This window comes from Phyllopteryx taeniolatus, chromosome 7 (assembly GCF_024500385.1).
Source record: "Phyllopteryx taeniolatus isolate TA_2022b chromosome 7, UOR_Ptae_1.2, whole genome shotgun sequence".
In the NCBI taxonomy this organism is placed as follows: domain Eukaryota; kingdom Metazoa; phylum Chordata; class Actinopteri; order Syngnathiformes; family Syngnathidae; genus Phyllopteryx; species Phyllopteryx taeniolatus.
In genome coordinates, this window is record NC_084508.1 from 15,419,034 (window position 1) to 15,436,472 (window position 17,439).

Consider the following 17,439-nt stretch of genomic DNA (forward strand, 5'->3'; position numbering starts at 1 on the left):
TCCTGATTATGTGGCTTGTGCGACGTAAAACAATTTGCCTGATTACTTCCAATTGATTCAGCCTTACGGTTAAAGCCTCGGTGTGCAACCTGGTGGCTGTGTCGTGCCTTCTGGGCAGACAGAGGACTAATTTCTCCAATGTGCAGCTGAGCCAGCTTACAGTCCAAGCTAAAGCCTCCAGGATGTTGCTAAACCTTAGGGAGGCTAAAGGCTACAATAGTGACCAGCCACCTCTTTTTGATGAAGCTCTGGAGGATTTGTCTGTGGCTCAAAGTGAATTAAAGGTGACCTTTGGGCAGGGGTTGGGGGGAGAAGGGAAGGGCAATAGGTATCTGAAAATGACAGAATATAACTTAAGGTTTGCCTGTGCGCCTGTGCACGTGGAGGTAAATCCAATAATATCTGGTCATTCACACTCAGGGTATTTTTACAGGGAGAAAACAGCATAGACGGTAAGTAGTGTTATGGGGTTTTCATGATTGATGGATTTATATGTCCTTCAAAAGTTATTCACACACTTTCATGGTATCAAGTAGAGAGGGACAGTTTTGTTGATCAAGTGACTTTTGATTGCTCCAATATTTCTTCAGGCTCTGCTACATGAAGGTGACCTCGGCCAAGCACAAAATCCCAAGAGTGAGAAGTATTGCTTTGATGCCACTGGTTTGTGAGTTAGTAGGATTACACAAAGACTACACAACTAATTCGATGAATGTTTACATTTATCGCCATTACAAAACACTTGCATTGGGGCCAAGTGTGACAGTGACCCATTAGAAGCAGCAGATGGAGCAGCATGGCCTAGCCGGAGTTCTACGTACTACCGAGTACTATTCTAGTAGTTTTCCTTTTAACAAGGCAGTGTGGACTAATACTATTGTTGGTACAAAAATATACAGTATTATAAATTGATTGTTAATATTCCCATTGATCAATTAAGAACAGGTTCTCAAATGGCAATCCCCAGTATAAAGTAAAAATGATTTACTTCATTCAAATTCTTCCCTAAGTCAAAACCTCCATGACAATTTTTACTTGTTGTGTTGATGTTTTGCTAACCTAAAATGAAATCCTTGAGATAAACCTGTCTCATACTCTGATCATCATAATCGGGATAAAGATTGTCAGGATACTTTTCTCACTCACTTAAATTTAGTCAAATTTACGAAAGGGCCTACCTGGCTGTTGATATCGGCTTTGTGCTGCAGGAGAAATGAAACCAGTTCTTTGTGGCCTCTGTCGCAAGCCCAGTGCAGGAGCGCACGCCCCTGCAAACACACAGACTACAGTCAGCACAAGAAGACGTTTAAATTGTGTGCAAACAACATGGAAGGATCAGTTAGGTCTGATTTAAGGGCTTTTGTTGCACTTGTTTGGGCACCGTGTGTACACCAACAAGTTAACCTTAAGTTAAAATATGTCAGTCAGAAAAAAAATATACCATTGTATTCTTTAAAAGTGGAGAACGAGACCTTTGCAACAAAAAGAAGCAAATCTGTAGGCTGGACTGATTGGGCTGTGAGCATGTGTGTGCATGCATGTGTTTGTGTGATCAGCAGCCCGCTGTGCTATATCATGTTGAAACGCGCGCGTGCACACACACGCGCGCACACACACACACACACACACACACAGAGAGAGGCCTCTCCTTTGCTCTGAGATCAAGTTCATTTTTCAGTGGGAGCAATTAGGTAAAACAAACTCTCCTAGTCCAATTCTGCTGCTTAAAACATATTGATCACCACAGCTGCATGTTAGAATGGATACTTATGGAACGAGCCAGAATACTAATAGGCTTGCCCCTCACTCCTCTCTTTCCCTGCTCTCCTCAGGTGTGTGGCTACTGAATGATGCTTGCATCATCACTAAAGCCCAGAGTTAAGTAGTAGGCCATTGTAACTTAATTGGAGAGCTTTAGAGGGGCAGCAGTGGACTATCATGAATCAATCAGGGAATTCTTTTAAGAACAAAAAGTGAACTTACAAGGCAAGAATTCTGTGCTCAAGATCAAGTGAAAATCCAGCATCACATGTAGTTTACAAATGCGTACGTCTCCAAATATACTGGATTGGTGTTAAATATGAATAGTTAAAGGGTGATAAGACATGACTGACTTTTTGGAATACTTTAGCGCAAGTAGCCCATTGCAGCCTTAAAAAAAAAAAATATATATATATATATATATTCCTTAGATTTATTATTCATTCATTATAGTTTGAGTGATTGAAAACCTGAAAAGGTCCTCTTTAAAAGGTGTTTTCAAGAATAGTTTAAAAAGTTAAGTATTGTACAAAAACAGCATGACTGACTTTGAGAAGTGCCTTGCGTTTTTCTCCCTATAACATTCGTGTAAAAATTAAAGCTGTATTACTGCTATGGTGTCCTCTGTATTGGAAGCCTATGTGTAATTATCAATTATTAAAAAAGTAAATAAAGATGAATTTGCAAGATCATTAAACTGACAAGTTGTATATCTCTTGGAAATATTTCTCCCAATGAGAACTTCCACACAAATGGGGAGGCGTGCAACTTAAGCGGACACAGTTTCTTGGCCTCCAGTCAGGCGACTGGCTTTTCTGAAACTTCACCATTGCCCTCTGCTGTTACACAGGCAATACTGCAGTTAGTTTTGAGTTGAAACACAGCCTAATGAAGAACTGTAGTGATGATCAAGGAGATGTGCCCTATGTAGCCAATGTTGTGCATCATGCTAGGACGTTATTACTACGGGTCCTTTTATTACCTCGTCGTCTTTGAGGTTGATGTCCACTTTCTGGGAGCTGATGGCCTTGCTGATGTGCTCGATGTTGTTTTCTCTACAGTAATCAAAGATGTTCTTGTCCTCTTCTCTGACAAAAATAGAAAAAGAGAGGCCCTTTGTTAAATGACTTTCCATTGAATTACCTGCCCAAAGTTAAGCTTTTTAATTTTCCACTGCTCTGTCTATAGGGATGGGTATAATGATTAATTAATTGATTAGTTGAGTGTTAAGAATTAGGGGCATGTTCGATCTGAATCATCTGTAAATACATAGATATTCTAATCAATAAATTATGTCTGATTTTGAGTATAGCACTAGGTTGCAAACAGCAGAGGTGCTCAGTAGCTTTCTAAAGCAGTGTTTCCAACCTTTATTGGGCCAAGGCACTCATTTTACATTAGAAAAATCTTACAGCACATCACCAAACAAAAATGTCATAAAAAGTATGAAGACTGAAATAATGATAATCTCGTCTCAATTTACTCACAAAATTACCTCACTCAGTGTGAACTCTGGACTTGTTTATTTGAATACAACGCTGATGATGTACTTGCAGGAAGCCATGACTTATTCTGTTGTATGAATGTCAACAGGTGGATACACAATTTTATTGTACCTTCAACCATCTAATGAGGGAGCATTTAATTGTTCTGCCGGTCACTACACATCACTGGCAGATGAACAAAGATATACATGTAATTAAAAACACAAAGTGAAATTAGATACTTTCCCATGGCCCCCCCGATAACCTTTTACGGCACACTAGTGTGCCATGCCATAGTGGATGGGAATCACTGGTCTAAAGATGGGGACAGTCTAAAACGCTTAGTGTAAGTAATGTCAGAAAACTGTGATCAATCGTCACCATAATTTATGTGGACTCTACTTATGCCATCTTCCACCCATGAAAATATCAGAACAATAGCCCCAATATTTTGGATTTTATGGACGTTAAGCGTTTTCCTCTCCAATGAATAAAAAAACGTAACATCGCTTAATGAAGAAAACGCTTAATGTCCATAAAATCCATAATATTGGTGCAATCGTTCTGATATTTTCAGAGGTCCAAGGGGGCCTAAGTAGAAATGTCCACATACATTTTGGTAATGATCGATGGAAGTTTTCAGACTTTTTTATACGTTAAGCGTTTTAGACTGTCCCAAAAGAAGAACGTCAAGTCAGCTATAGTAACTTGCCCTCCATCCAAACAGCAACCTCTATGGGTAGCATTATTGTGTTAAATACAAGACAGGCATTGGAACAGTAGTTCACAACGTTTAGAGACAATCTCCATCTCATCCAATATAAAATGAAAATTTAAGACGCAATGTTACGGTAAAACAACCCATAATTCATTAAGTTGGCGGCACGGTGGAAAACTGGTTAGAGCGTCAGCCTCACAGTTCTGAGGACCGGGGTTCAATCCCCGGCCCCACCTGTGTGGAGTTTGCATGTTCTCCCCCTGCCTGTGTGGGTTTTCTCCAGGCACTCCAGTTTCCTCCCACATCCCAAAAACATGCGTGGTAGGTTGATTGAAGACTTTAAATTGCCCGTAGGTGCTAATGTGAGTGTGAATGGTTGTTTGTTTGTATGTGCCCTGCGATTGGCTGGCAACCAGTTCAGGGTGTACCCCCCCTCCTGCCCGATGATAGCTGGGATAGGCTCCAGCACGCCCGCGACCCTTGGATGGATGGATATTCATTAAGTTTTGCTATGAAATCTCAAGCTCATGCCTGTTGAGCATCCAAACAAAACGAAAAAAATGCCTTTGATAATTCACTCATTTTATTTTTTTAAGTGTTGATGATCAAATGTTCCAGCAAAACTAGGAAGACAAATGTCAATATATGTTCTTTTATGATTTTGATGTATTTGCTGTTCCACCACTTTAAGGATCACACCAAATGAACACAGACAGATATTATAACCTCTGTCGGCCTCATGCACAGGCAACAACCACATGCCGCATCCCTTGAGAACGCTGGCGTACAACCGGTACACAAACACACGGAGAGGCACAGTCCCACCTCTGATTATATCTCTGCATCTCTAATCACCTCCTGGCATTGGGGACAAGCAGGAGTGCTGGCGTGTAGGGGGAGGAAGGTGGGTGCTATGTTGGTAGTGGTAGGGGGAGAGAAGGGGCGAAATCTCATTTAGAGCTTTACGCCTTTCCCTCCCTCTTACTCTTGCTGGCCATTCAAATTAATTGAATTTAGTGCTCTATTGTGTGACAGACAGCCCACACACCCGCTGCTGTACGGCTGCTGTATCCCCAAGGCCAAAACCTTGCCAGCCCCCCGACTTCCCCCCACCTCACCGCAACACCACAAAAACACCCTGTCTGTGCTCTACCCTCCCCGAACCATATACACCACAACAGCCACAGTGTTACACCATAGACACAGGGCAGTGTTTGCCTGATGGGTGGGGGTAGGTGAGAGTACAATCAAGGTTCAATTCTGTTAAAGAACCTCTGTTTTGCTTAACTAAGTGGAACAACGTCCAAAGACACTTAATTGTGAGACAAGCACAATCTAATGATAACAAATACAATATCTGCATAAAAAATGGTGCCATTTCAAAACACTAATGCACAGTTTTGCATTTTATCTCACCTTTAAAGCCTAAATTAATTATTCAGTTTCCATACTGAATATTAGTTGCATATAATGCGGGTGTACCTTATGCTGTAGGCCCGTGAGGTCACAGTACAGTACAGTATTCGTCTCACACACAGGTGCTGAACATACTTTTTATAAGTGAGCACTCGCTGTAATAGCTATATTGTGTTCAAGTGGAAGTGTTCAGACAAGACAAACATTTTGTGACGTATCACAGTATTTTTTAAATTGCCTCTGGTTCTTTGCACCTTTGCAATAAATTCAACAAAATAATCCCATTTGATAATAGCTAAAGCGCTTGTTTAGACCCGTTTCCCAACCTTACTTAAACCTAGCAACCCATTTTACAATCGAGAACTTTCACAGCACAACGCCAAACAAAAATGTCACAAAATGTATTAATACGGAAATAATTGACTCACAGATTTACTTATTCAGTGTAAAAATCTGGGCCTGTTTAATTGAGCACAAAGCTGATTTACTCACAGGAAGCCCTGGCTTATTCTGTTGTATAGATGACAACAGATGGAAACACAGGTCATCTGCCATCGAATGGACAAGCATTTAATTGTTCTGTCTGTCACTAGATAGTCACTTGCATAGATTGATGAACAAAGATAATATTTGTAATTAATAAATAATAATTTTCACACAAATGAATGGAAATTGGATAATTTTCTGCAGTACCACTGATGATCCCTGATGGTATACTCATGCGCCACAGCACCCTGGTTAGGAATCATTGCTTTCGACAACAAATAGTGTTGGCTATTATTTAAGGTTATTCAGCACTAACTAATCAATATGCATCTAAACTTCCTGAAATACTTGTTTGCACCAATCAGGAAATAAATGAGAAGCACCAAGGGAAGCAAATATAAATCAAAATATGGATGGAACCCCTGCAGGGATCCAGTGCTTCTCAAACAGAACACTACTGAGCTTGTTTTTGTTACTGTTCACAAAAGAAAATGTTTAATGTATACCAAGGGTCCAAAACCTTTTTTAAATTGAGAGCTACTCCTTGGGTACTGATTAATGTGAAGGGCTTCCAGTTTGAAACACACTTCTGAAATAACAATTTGGCTCAAATTACCTTCAATAATGTTATTATTATTACTGAATGATAATCATTTGTGAAGGCACTAATCATGTGAATGATTTCTCACAATAATTAGAAAACAGATAAATATGAATATGCAAAACTTTATCTGGATAGATCTCTGCCAGTGTTTACATTTTCAAATGATCACTTTAACATTCCTGGCAAATTACAATGTCCCATCACTGGCGAGCTATTTTTAGAACAGGCCTGCGAACGACTCATGTGTTCTTTGAGGGCTACCTGGTGCCCTTGGGCATCACGATGGTGACCTGTGCCAGTGTATACCATTAACCTCGTGATGTGCCAACAGTTGAACACAAAATCTGTAATTTATAAAATTTTGATTGACATTGACTCTACATAATTTTGTTGTTTTTGGTGAAGTAATTTTTACATTGTTTTATCAACATGCTCTCTCATCTTACTCCCATCCCTTCCTCAGCTTTTTGCCCATCAGCCTGTGATGAATCATGAATAACTCATTACAATTTTATCACCGCAGCATTATGTATGAGCTCATACATTTACATATTCGTGATTACCGTTGCAATGTATATTCATGACTTTCCCGCTCGGACACACCCACACCCTTCCTTCCTTCGCCCGATGGCCACAGTGACCCCGAGTGTCCCTGATGTGTGGCCGCCATCCGTCTCCACCGGCAACTAATCAATAGGCCAGCTCATCACTCTTTTGTCAATGATCAGACAGGGACACATATATTGTGCACTTTTATGCCATAGATAAAGCTTTGTATGACAAAACATCTGTACTGTATGCATCTGTAATCTACAATGTGATAGTACACATAGACAGAACAAAGAAATGATTAATGTGGCTCCTGTAAGCAGTGTGACGTCAACATCGCAGCAGTGCATGCTGGGAAGGTCACCAGCTACCCTGTCATCAAAAAAGCTGCTCATGTGCAGTGTGTGTGTGTGTCCAGTCTGATGTACTGGAAGATATGTCCTTCATCTGTCAGACGAAACTGGCCACAGTGGTGGAGCTGGCAAACACATGTATACACGCGTGTACACACACACAAGAAGGAAGCAATGAGAAGTGAAATAACTCAGCGCCTGCTTCCGTCATAGGGTCCAGGCTACAAAGCCTCCTTGTGTTGATCAGCATGTTTTCTCGAGGGGATTACAACTGTGGCACTTAAAGCCTTCTCAATCACACACTGATTGTGTGTTACACTGTAATGTAGTGATAGCGCAAATCAGTGCCGCTTTTATCAATACACACACAAACGCACGTCTTGAGAGTGAGGTGAGCAGTGATCAATGCAATTAACTCTGACAGGTGCGTAGCTGTTGAATATTGAAGGGTGTGTGTTTGTGTTTATGAGCAAAAATGAAATTGGAATGCAGCAGAGCAGTCAGTGTGACAGTTCCGGCGAGTTCTGCATGGATTCGAACGCAATCGTGGAGATTGTATCGCAGCAGCACAGGGGCATGGTTGTTACCTCCGAGGGGAGCCAGAGTTCTGGGAATGTGTCCATGTGCCCCTGCTGTTCCCACCACGTCTTCATCACGCCCCCCTTCATTCAATCCTAACATAATTAAAGAGACACTGGCCGGCATCTCCAAAGACTGTGCATACTAATTATAAAGAAGGAAACCTGCAGGACTCTCACATCTCATTTCAATTGCCAAAAGAGCTCTTTTTTCCATTTGGAAGGAAAATGAGGTCTTTAAGCTTGACTAAGTCTGTCAGGCACGAGGAAATGGGAGAAAATATTTCATTAGCATAAATCAGGAGTGTATGTTACGCTCTGTTGAATGTAATCAAACATAGCATGAGGACTGGTGGTTAACAATGACAGCCTAGGACCAAGGTGATGTGGGCACTGCGGGATCGGCCTACTATCCTCCTGACATTTAACAATCTTTTGTCAAAGAACAGAGAGTTTCAGAAAGCATTGTAATACATTTGGTAGTCTTTTTGTGTATTTGTAATTCTACTACCGGATCGTCTCCTCTTGATACAAAGAGCTGACCGCTGCGCCGCCAAAGCCCGTTCTCCTCTCTGTTCCTCGGCTCTCCTGTCACACACAGATCACAGATGCTAATGTTGCTGAAATGCAGGAATCACATTGTTGTACCACTCAGAATTGGACAACCCCAAATGTGACAAAGTCTTTGCGCTAGTGCTGCTTAAGACAAAATGCCAGGCTTGGGCTCTGCAATTATGCCCAAACTAATAATCGTGATTATTTTGATCAATATTGTATAATCACGATTATTCTTCATGTTTGGGGAAAAAATACTAATTTTTATTGCAGTACTTTTCAACCAACAGTATGTAACAGTTTTCAGAGCAAAATGAATCTTTAAATAGGAATAAATGATAGATAATAATTAAAAAAAAAAGTCCCCCCCAAAAATTCTACTTTACCAAGGGGTAACTGAATAAAGATGCTATTACAAAGTGCAATCATGAATTGCAACCTAATAAAAGCAAATACAGTTAATGCATAAAACACAATAACATTAGGCTGTAAGCACTGACTTTTGCTTTGAAAACCCCTGTCAATATAGTGAATTGTCAATGTAGGGTACGTTTCTGTTGAGCTCCTTGATTGGTCAGTCGTGCACAGTCACAAACTGCAAAGAACTTGACAGTTGTCATTTTCCTCTATTTTTACTTCTGACGTTTTGTTTTTGTTGTTGTTTTTTTACTCTTGTCAGGCCAACCGAAAGGTGGAAGTCAAGGCAGCCGCTACAACGATTGTTAAGTGTCTTGCTTGACACGCCGCCTCTCCACCAATGTGCTGAGAGGGCCAACTTCTAAATAAAAGCTTCATTATATTAATACAATGGACATCATTGCCATTAAAGCTTTTATTTTGATGTTGGCCACGTAGGGTGTGTGCAGGCCCTTAATGAAGCCTCAACCATACGTTCGCCCGCTGGTGGCTGGCTGATTAGGTTGCGGGCACTGCTGAGAATGAAGCGCTTATCACATGCAGCAGTGTCTGCATTTAAAATGTAAAGAAAATCAGCGACGATCAGGCTCATTTAATTGTGGCAGCCAAAATTGCGATCGCGATTAAAATTCGATTAATTTTGCAGCACTAGTTCAGGCCCTGTCTCGACGTAAGAGCGGGTTTATCAAAAACTGCTGTTTCTCTACAAATACATCATTTAGAGCCAATTTGACTTCTGATGCATTCAACAATAGAAAATTACAACACAGGCTTCAGATGTGACCTTATAAATAATAAATAACCACCACGGGAGCAATATACATCCGCTATGCAACCCTGCTGTAACTCTGTAAATATGTTCTGCCAGTGACTGTTAGTAAGATGGAATACAAGTAATACAAAAACTAGTTAAATCACTGCTTTTCAAAGTTTGAGTGAGTGTTACTCCTTGAGGGGGTGAAATTCAGCGAGGTTGTCGGTAAAATGGGTCAATTTTTAGTTCCTGTTTCATGACGTTTTTTGTGGGAAGGCTCAATGTTCAACAATTCCACAAAATTTTGCGGAAGGGTGGGCCAGGTAGGAACCCATTTCGTTTTGGTTTGGATGTGGATAAAAGGTGCAGGTAACACGCCACAATTCCCTAATGTGTTTGTGAATAATGCATGTACCGTATCCTCATAAAATTCAGGCATATGCATGAGGTGGGTACAAAAGGTTATAATCCACCAGTTTGGCCTTGAGGAGGTCTGCGCCCAACTGAGTTATCTTTTTAATGGAATTGCTCATGAAATTTGTGTTTTCTTCTAACCCCAGCCTATTCTTCAGTGACTAAACTTGACTTAAAAAGAAACATAAATCTGATTTCATAAAAATGGGAGAAGTGGGGGAGGAACACGATCAGTGAAACAACGGTGCGTGCACTTTTGGGACAAACTAATCCACTTCTGAAACAGAATATTTGCTGATGCGCTGTCCCTGCTCCTCTGCAGTATAATCTAATATCAAGGCAGTATCTCCTCAACAATTGAGGCGGGAACAAAGGTCGACTTTAGGCTATTATTCTCTGCCCTGTTTCTCTGTCTATACACTACTTATTTAACGCGCTTCCAAAATCATGGCCATGCTGCGGTAATACAATCAGCTTCTTTTCAGGTTTGGGAGTTTGCAGGCAGTGCTCTCGACTGCCTCCCTGGTATTGTGTGGCGATGAAGCACAGTCAGCAATTATTCCCCCACGCTCCCCTCCGAGGAGAAAAGAATGTGTCAAGCACGGTCATGTGCAGGAGGGTGACGTCATTAAAGTGACAAAAATAAGGAAGAAGAACAAACAATGACTGGAGGGTTAAAGAAGATGGCAGGGCAACATTAACGGGAAGGGGACAGGTATTCTACATGCGAGGAACAAAAAAGGAGAAGCAGTGATCAACAGACGCAGTGCACAGTTACAAAAAGCTTTTAACATAAGGTACTAAAAATATATATTTGTGCATCTTTTGCATGAAGGTATCCTTGGGTGGACTCCCTGTAACACAGTGGTAAACATGACCCTGTACCAGCTTTTTTGGAACGTGTTGCAGCCATAAAATTCTAGGTTAATGATTATTTGCTAAAAACAATAAAGTTTATCAGTTTGAACATTAAATATCTTGTCTTTGTAGTGTATTCAATTAAATATACATTGAACATGATTTGCAAGTCATTGTATTCTGTATTTATTTGTTTAACACAACATCCCAACTTCGTTGGAATTGGGGTTTTCTTTTACCACTTATCTTCACTTGGGTCACGGGCTGCTGGAGCCTATCCCAGCTATCTTCGGGCGGGAGCCGGGGTACACCCTGAACCGGTCGCCAGCCAATCGCAGGGCACATAGAAACAAACCACCATCTGCACTCACATTCACACCTACTGGCAATTCAGAGTCTTCAATCAACCTACCACACGTTTTGGGATGTGGGAGGAAACCGGAGTGCCCGGAGAAAACCCACCCAGGCACGGAGAGAACATGCGAACTCCACACAGGCGGGGCCGGGATTTGAACCCTGGTCCCCAGAACTGTGAGGCAGATGTGCTAACCAGTCGTCCACCGTGGCGGCGATATTTCCATAATTCCATCCAAAAAGTTAAAAAAGTTAAACTTTCATAGATTATAGATTCAGGGCCCACAATTTAAAGTATTTGTTTATTTTTACATAATATGGGCTTCCAGCTCATAAAACCCACGAAATCAAGAATTCAAAAAAATGTAATACTGTGAAGAAATCAGAAATTTTGCAGGCCCAAAATGTTTTAAACGGTTTCCCCAGGTGTCATAAAATGGCTTCAGTTTGGTTCAATTGTCTCAGTTAGGTTCAATATGGGGAAGACTGCAGACTTAAGTCTTCTGTACAGTTGACAATAAAGCCTTTTGTATCGTTATTTTCCTCCTCACACATTTAACATGAGCAGTGTTCCAATCACAGTGCAATGTTATTGTTGTGATTGAAGACGTCTGCAGCTGCCCCCCCCCCCCCAAAAAAGACTGCCTCTCCGTAGCAACACAAGCTCTCCTGTCACAAGAGCATAAACAGTCTCAGTTGTGTCACATTACAATTAGACAGGGTCTGTGACAACTTCTTGCATGATGCACCATTCTAAAACAACAACTATGATTAAAATCAAGAGTGAGAATGCCTATTTCATCATGGATTTTAAAAAGAGATGCAGTGAGACTGCCCTCTAATGGTAACAATACTGCACTGCATCACAATCAGTCGTCCTTTACTGAACTTCCATTTTTTTAATACCGCTTATCCTGTTTAGGGTTATGGGGAGCGAGAGCCTATTCCAAATGACTTTGGGTGAAAGTTAGACATAGAGACAGACAACCATTGACACTCACATTCACACCATCCCTGAGTGGGAAGTTGGAACTGAACCCCCACTGTCTGTGCTGACGGCAAGAGAGTGTGCCCCTACACCTACATCATCAGTGACTGTGTTTAACTTGAAATATATCACTTTTTTTCCATTTGTAAAGTAGACTTGACTCACACTGATTATGGCTTAAAACATTTTTAAAGTTCTGCTTTGTTTTATTCAAAATGGTGTGCCTGTTGGTAAAATTTGAGAGCAACTTATGTTGATGTGGTCAGGCAAGGGAGCTATGATTATTTATGACATTATGGAGTTCGTTTGGAATGACTTCCCACAACACTATATTATCTGACTGGTTATCAATCTGCTGTTCATCCATCCATTTTCTGAGCCGCTTCTCCTCACTAGGGTCGCGGGCATGCTGGAGCCTATCCCAGCCATCATCGGGCAGGAGGCGGGGTACACCCTGAACTGGTTGCCAGCAAATCGCAGGGCAACCAGGACACTAGATTACAATCAGTGTGTGTGTAATTTAATTAGTGTTGACTATTATTACGGCGGACGACACGTTAGCACATCTCCTTCCAATCTTTTCTACTTAAAAAGCCAGTTGGGAACGCCTCCCAATGAAAAGAAAGCACTTGGAGCCCATTTTGACATCCATCCATTTTCTTTACCGCTTATCCTCACTAGAGTTGCGGGTTGCTGGAGCCTATCCCAGCTATCTTCGGGCGGGAGGCTGGGAACACCCTGAACCGGTCGCCAGCCAATCGCAGGGCATATAGAAACAAACAACCATTCACACTCACATTCACACCTATGGGCAATTTAGAGTCCTCAATCAACCTACCACGCATGATTTTGGAATGTGGGTTTTCTCCGGGCACTACGGATTCCTCCCACATCCCAAAAACATGCATGGTAGGTTAATTGACAACGGGTATAAACCTATAATAAACGGGTATAAAATAACAACTGTTAAGATTTTATTTTGAATAAAACAAAGCAGAACTTTAAACATGTTTTAAGCCATAATCAGTGTGAGTCAAGTCTACTTTACAAATGGAAAAAAAAGTGATATACATCAAGTTAAACACAGACACTGATAATGTAGGTGTAGGGGCACACTCTCTTGCCGTCAGCACAGACAGTGGGGGTTCAGTTCCAACTTCCCACACAGGGATGGTGTGAATGTGAGTGTCAATTGCTGTCTGTCTCGATGTCTAACTTTCATCCAAAGTCATTTGGAATAGGCTCTCGCTCCCCACAACCCTAAACAGGATAGGCGGTATTAAAAAAATGGAAGTTCAGTAAAGGACAAATGATTGTGATGCAGTGCAGTGTTGTTACCATTAGAGGGCAGTCTCACTGCATCTCTTTTGAAATGCATGATGAACTAGGCATCCCTCATTCTTAACAAAGTTGTTGTTTTAGAATGGTGCATCATGCGAGAAGTTGTCACAGACCCTATTCTAATTGTAATGTGACATAACTGAGACTGTTGATGCTCTTGTGAAAGGAGAGCTTGTGTTGCTACGGAGAGGCAGTCTTTTTTTGGGGGGACAGCTGCAGACATCTTCAATCACAAAAAGAACCCTGCTCATGTTGAAATGTGTGAGGAGGAAAATAATGACACAAAGCCTATCCCAGCTGTCATCGGGCAGGAGGCGGGGTACACCCTGAACTGGTTGCCAGCAAATCGCAGGGCACATTTAGAGTCTCCAATTAATGCATGTTTTTTGGGATGTGGGAGGAAACCGGAGTGCCCGGAGAAAACCCACGCAGGCACAGGGAGAACATGCAAACTCCACACAGGCGGGGCCGGGGATTGAACCCGGGTCCTCAGAACTGTGAGGCTGACGCTCTAACCAGTCGTACACCGTTCCGCCCTTAAGTCTGCAGTCTAGCCCATATTGAACCTAACTGAGACAATTGAACCAAACTGAAGCAATTTTATGACACCTGGGCAAACCTGTGCAGGTGCTTCGAGTTTAGTAGATGATTACTGTGTGACACTCAGTTTAAAACATTTTGGGCCTGCAAAATTGGGCTGATCACAATATTAATTTTTTTTAAATTCTTGATTTTGTGGGTGGCGGCACGGTGGTCGACTGGTTAGAGCGTCAGCCTCACAGTTCTGAGGACCGGGGTTCGATCCCCGGCCCTGCCTGTGTGGAGTTTGCATGTTCTCCCCGTGCGTGTGTGGGTTTTTCCGGGCACACCGGTTTCCTCCCACATCCCAAAAACATGCATGAATTGGAGACTCTAAATTGCCCGTAGGTGTGAATGTGAGTGTGAATGGTTGTTTGTTTGTATGTGCCCTGCGATTGCCTGGCAACCAGTTCAGGGTTCACCTGCCCGATGATAGCTGGGATAGGCTCCAGCACGCCCGCGACCCTAGTGAGGAGAAGCGGCTCGGAAAATGGATGGATGGATTCTAAATTTGAAGATTATGGTAAACGTTTTTAATGTTTTTAATCGCCCAAAATACACGTCACATCCACCGATGTGCGACACTCGAATATTTTGTATACCTGGCGTACCTCACGTCTGGCAGCCCATATTAATCCAGCATACCACCATCGCGATTTATTGATCTTTTTAACCCTTGCCTGGAAGGTAAATGATGGATAAATCCAAGAAAATAAAAATTTTGAAGATAACAGAACATTTAATGCTACGTGGGCAGATTATTTTGCTCTCACCGCTGATGAACAGTTGACTGCACACTCCAGTACACGCGATGGAACACAGAAGCAGACGGCGCATTTTGGTTTGCATTTTTGGTTCAGTGCCGGTGGAGAATATTTGGATAAATTTGGATTTTTGTCTCCTAACTACGAGGAGGACAGTTGACTGCATAATCCAGTACTACACGTAATAAAATTGTCAAACACAGAAGCAGATGGCATTTGCGGCGTTGCATTTTTCATTTAGTGTGGGTTGGGTAAGGTTGGATTTTTATTTCTTAAATACGAGGACTCAAATAGACACCGAGTATTTTATTTGAAATTAAGCATCAACCAATTGTAAAATGCTTTTTATTACATGCAGAAATAAAATTCTGTGTTCGCTGCAGCAGTTCGTTGATTTCATAAATGCAACAGTTTTTTTTGTTTTTTTACATAGCATACAGGTTACATATATATATATATATATATACACATATATATATATATATATATACACACATATATATATATATATATATATATACATATATATATATATTATATATAAATGGATGATTATTATTACCTTCTGGCTCCCTTCAGGGTCTAACACGTTGACACAAGAAATGTATTCTTGCATTGCCTGCTCTGCCTCCATGTCCCCAAGCTGCTTCCAGGCTTGCCTGAAAATGAAAAAAAATCACATTATCTTTTATATCATTAATTGTTAATACTGTGTGTGTGCTTTTTTATTATTTTATTTTTTACATTACATTCCCTGAGGGGAAATTTGGGAGAGAAAGACAAATGGTTTTGTCAAAGCAGTTTTTAATTTGTTGAGGGACACGCTTCTCCAGAAAAATAAAAAAAATATCTAACACAATTCCACATGAGCAAGCAATTAGGGGATAGTGTTTGTGGAAATACCCCTCAAAGACGAAAAAACAACCAAAACCCAGTGCATGTTTGAGAGAGACAGAGGATTGAGGGGTGGGGAGAAGGGGAAGCTACATACCATTTCCTCTGTCCTTCAAAGTCGAAGAAGCCTGGCTTTTGGGTATTGCATTTTCCCACTTTGACCTAAAAACCAAGATTTACAATTGGTCACCTGCGCACTTAATAACGCGTGACAATAAATCACAGTGTTTGGTTCCGACATGGTGCCAGCGAATAAGAGCTTTACGTGCCACAGAACCCAGTACTCACCTGTTTGTACCGTGCATACAGGTACAGTAGCTGGTCTCTCCTGGCCGTTTGGACTAGACCTCCAACACGGTCGGCGGCAGACTCGAACTCCTGCACCAGTTCATCACCCTCCAGGCGGTCCCCCGCCTCCATGGCACCGTAATCAAATTTACCCAAACCCAAGTCCGAGTCCGAATCCGAGCCCGCTCCACCGAGTGGCTCCCCAGTGTCTGGCCGGGCCGGGTCGGTACCTGAACCCGTCGCAGTGTCCGGAGAGGACGACGGCGACCTGGAAGCCATAGATTGTTTTGTTGCTAAGGGGACAGTTACCGACGTGTGGCGTGGAATCGGAGGGAAGTTATAAAACGATAACACAGTAGGAGTCCCACCAATGTTAGTCGAACGTATGAGTTGTTGTCTCTTTTAAAAGCCGTTAGAATGAATAATGTTGAAAGTCGGCTTCATTTCCGTGATGGGTCCGTCATCGGTACGATCAACTAATACCACCGACTTCAACAGGAACTAAGAATAATTATTCCGCCTAACTTTAGCTCTGTTGTTATTGCATGAAAGGGCGACTTAGTGTTTCCCTTAAACAAGAAAAACATAAATAATATATACTTATGCACTTTTTCTCAATATCGCCTTTCAAAAACAGATTATTCTGATCTCTCGTAAATCGACTGACGACAACCGGTTGGTAAGAAACTGCACGAGCGCCAAATGTCCGACAGATGTTGCTATTGATTCAATGATGGCTTGACTTGTTAAGTCGATCCACTGATATCAGCTGTTTTGAACTCGTGAACCATTCAAAAGCAATTGGGCATGTTTTAAGCAAGCCAGTATAGCTGTTTATAAACCGACCACTCATTCAGATTTCTTATTCACTTTAGAAAAGTTGCATGCAATAGCTCATTGGGATGATCATACATAATATAGCTTTGTGTTTCATTCTGTTGTGTGTCCAACATTGTGCTGATGATACTGTGACAGTAAGTTTAAAAAAACGACTTAGGCAATTAGGCTATTTTAATGGTAATATTTCAATACATAAAAAACAGCAATGAAAACAATACAAAAATACAGTGAATCCAGCATGCAACTTAGTCTGTCATGAGAGATCATTGGTGATGCTGCAGGAAATTATTCCATTTCAGTTCATTTGTAAGAAAATAATGTGATTTAATAATTACTAATATCTTTTTTTTTAAAATCTATCTATCTATGCCAGTTATGTATAGTGACAGGCAAAACAATTCAGTGTTCTTCCATCTCATGGAAAAGGATGGAAAAGGTACAATG

General features: G+C 41.4%; 1 protein-coding gene across 1 annotated transcript in view; it reads right to left on the reverse strand.

Moving 5' to 3' along the window:
* acbd6 (acyl-CoA binding domain containing 6) overlaps positions 1-16,801 on the reverse strand; it is a 45,075-nt gene extending 28,274 nt beyond the window's left edge. Inside the window, exons 1-6 of the mRNA XM_061779847.1 lie at positions 16,156-16,801; positions 15,965-16,029; positions 15,536-15,632; positions 8,461-8,537; positions 2,744-2,849; positions 1,179-1,268 (exon numbers count right to left, since the gene is read on the reverse strand). Of these exons, the coding sequence (XP_061635831.1) occupies positions 1,179-1,268; positions 2,744-2,849; positions 8,461-8,537; positions 15,536-15,632; positions 15,965-16,029; positions 16,156-16,434 (714 nt within the window). The 5' untranslated portion in view covers positions 16,435-16,801. The remainder of the gene's footprint in view (positions 1-1,178; positions 1,269-2,743; positions 2,850-8,460; positions 8,538-15,535; positions 15,633-15,964; positions 16,030-16,155) is intronic.
* Between the last annotated feature and the right edge of the window lie 638 nt (positions 16,802-17,439).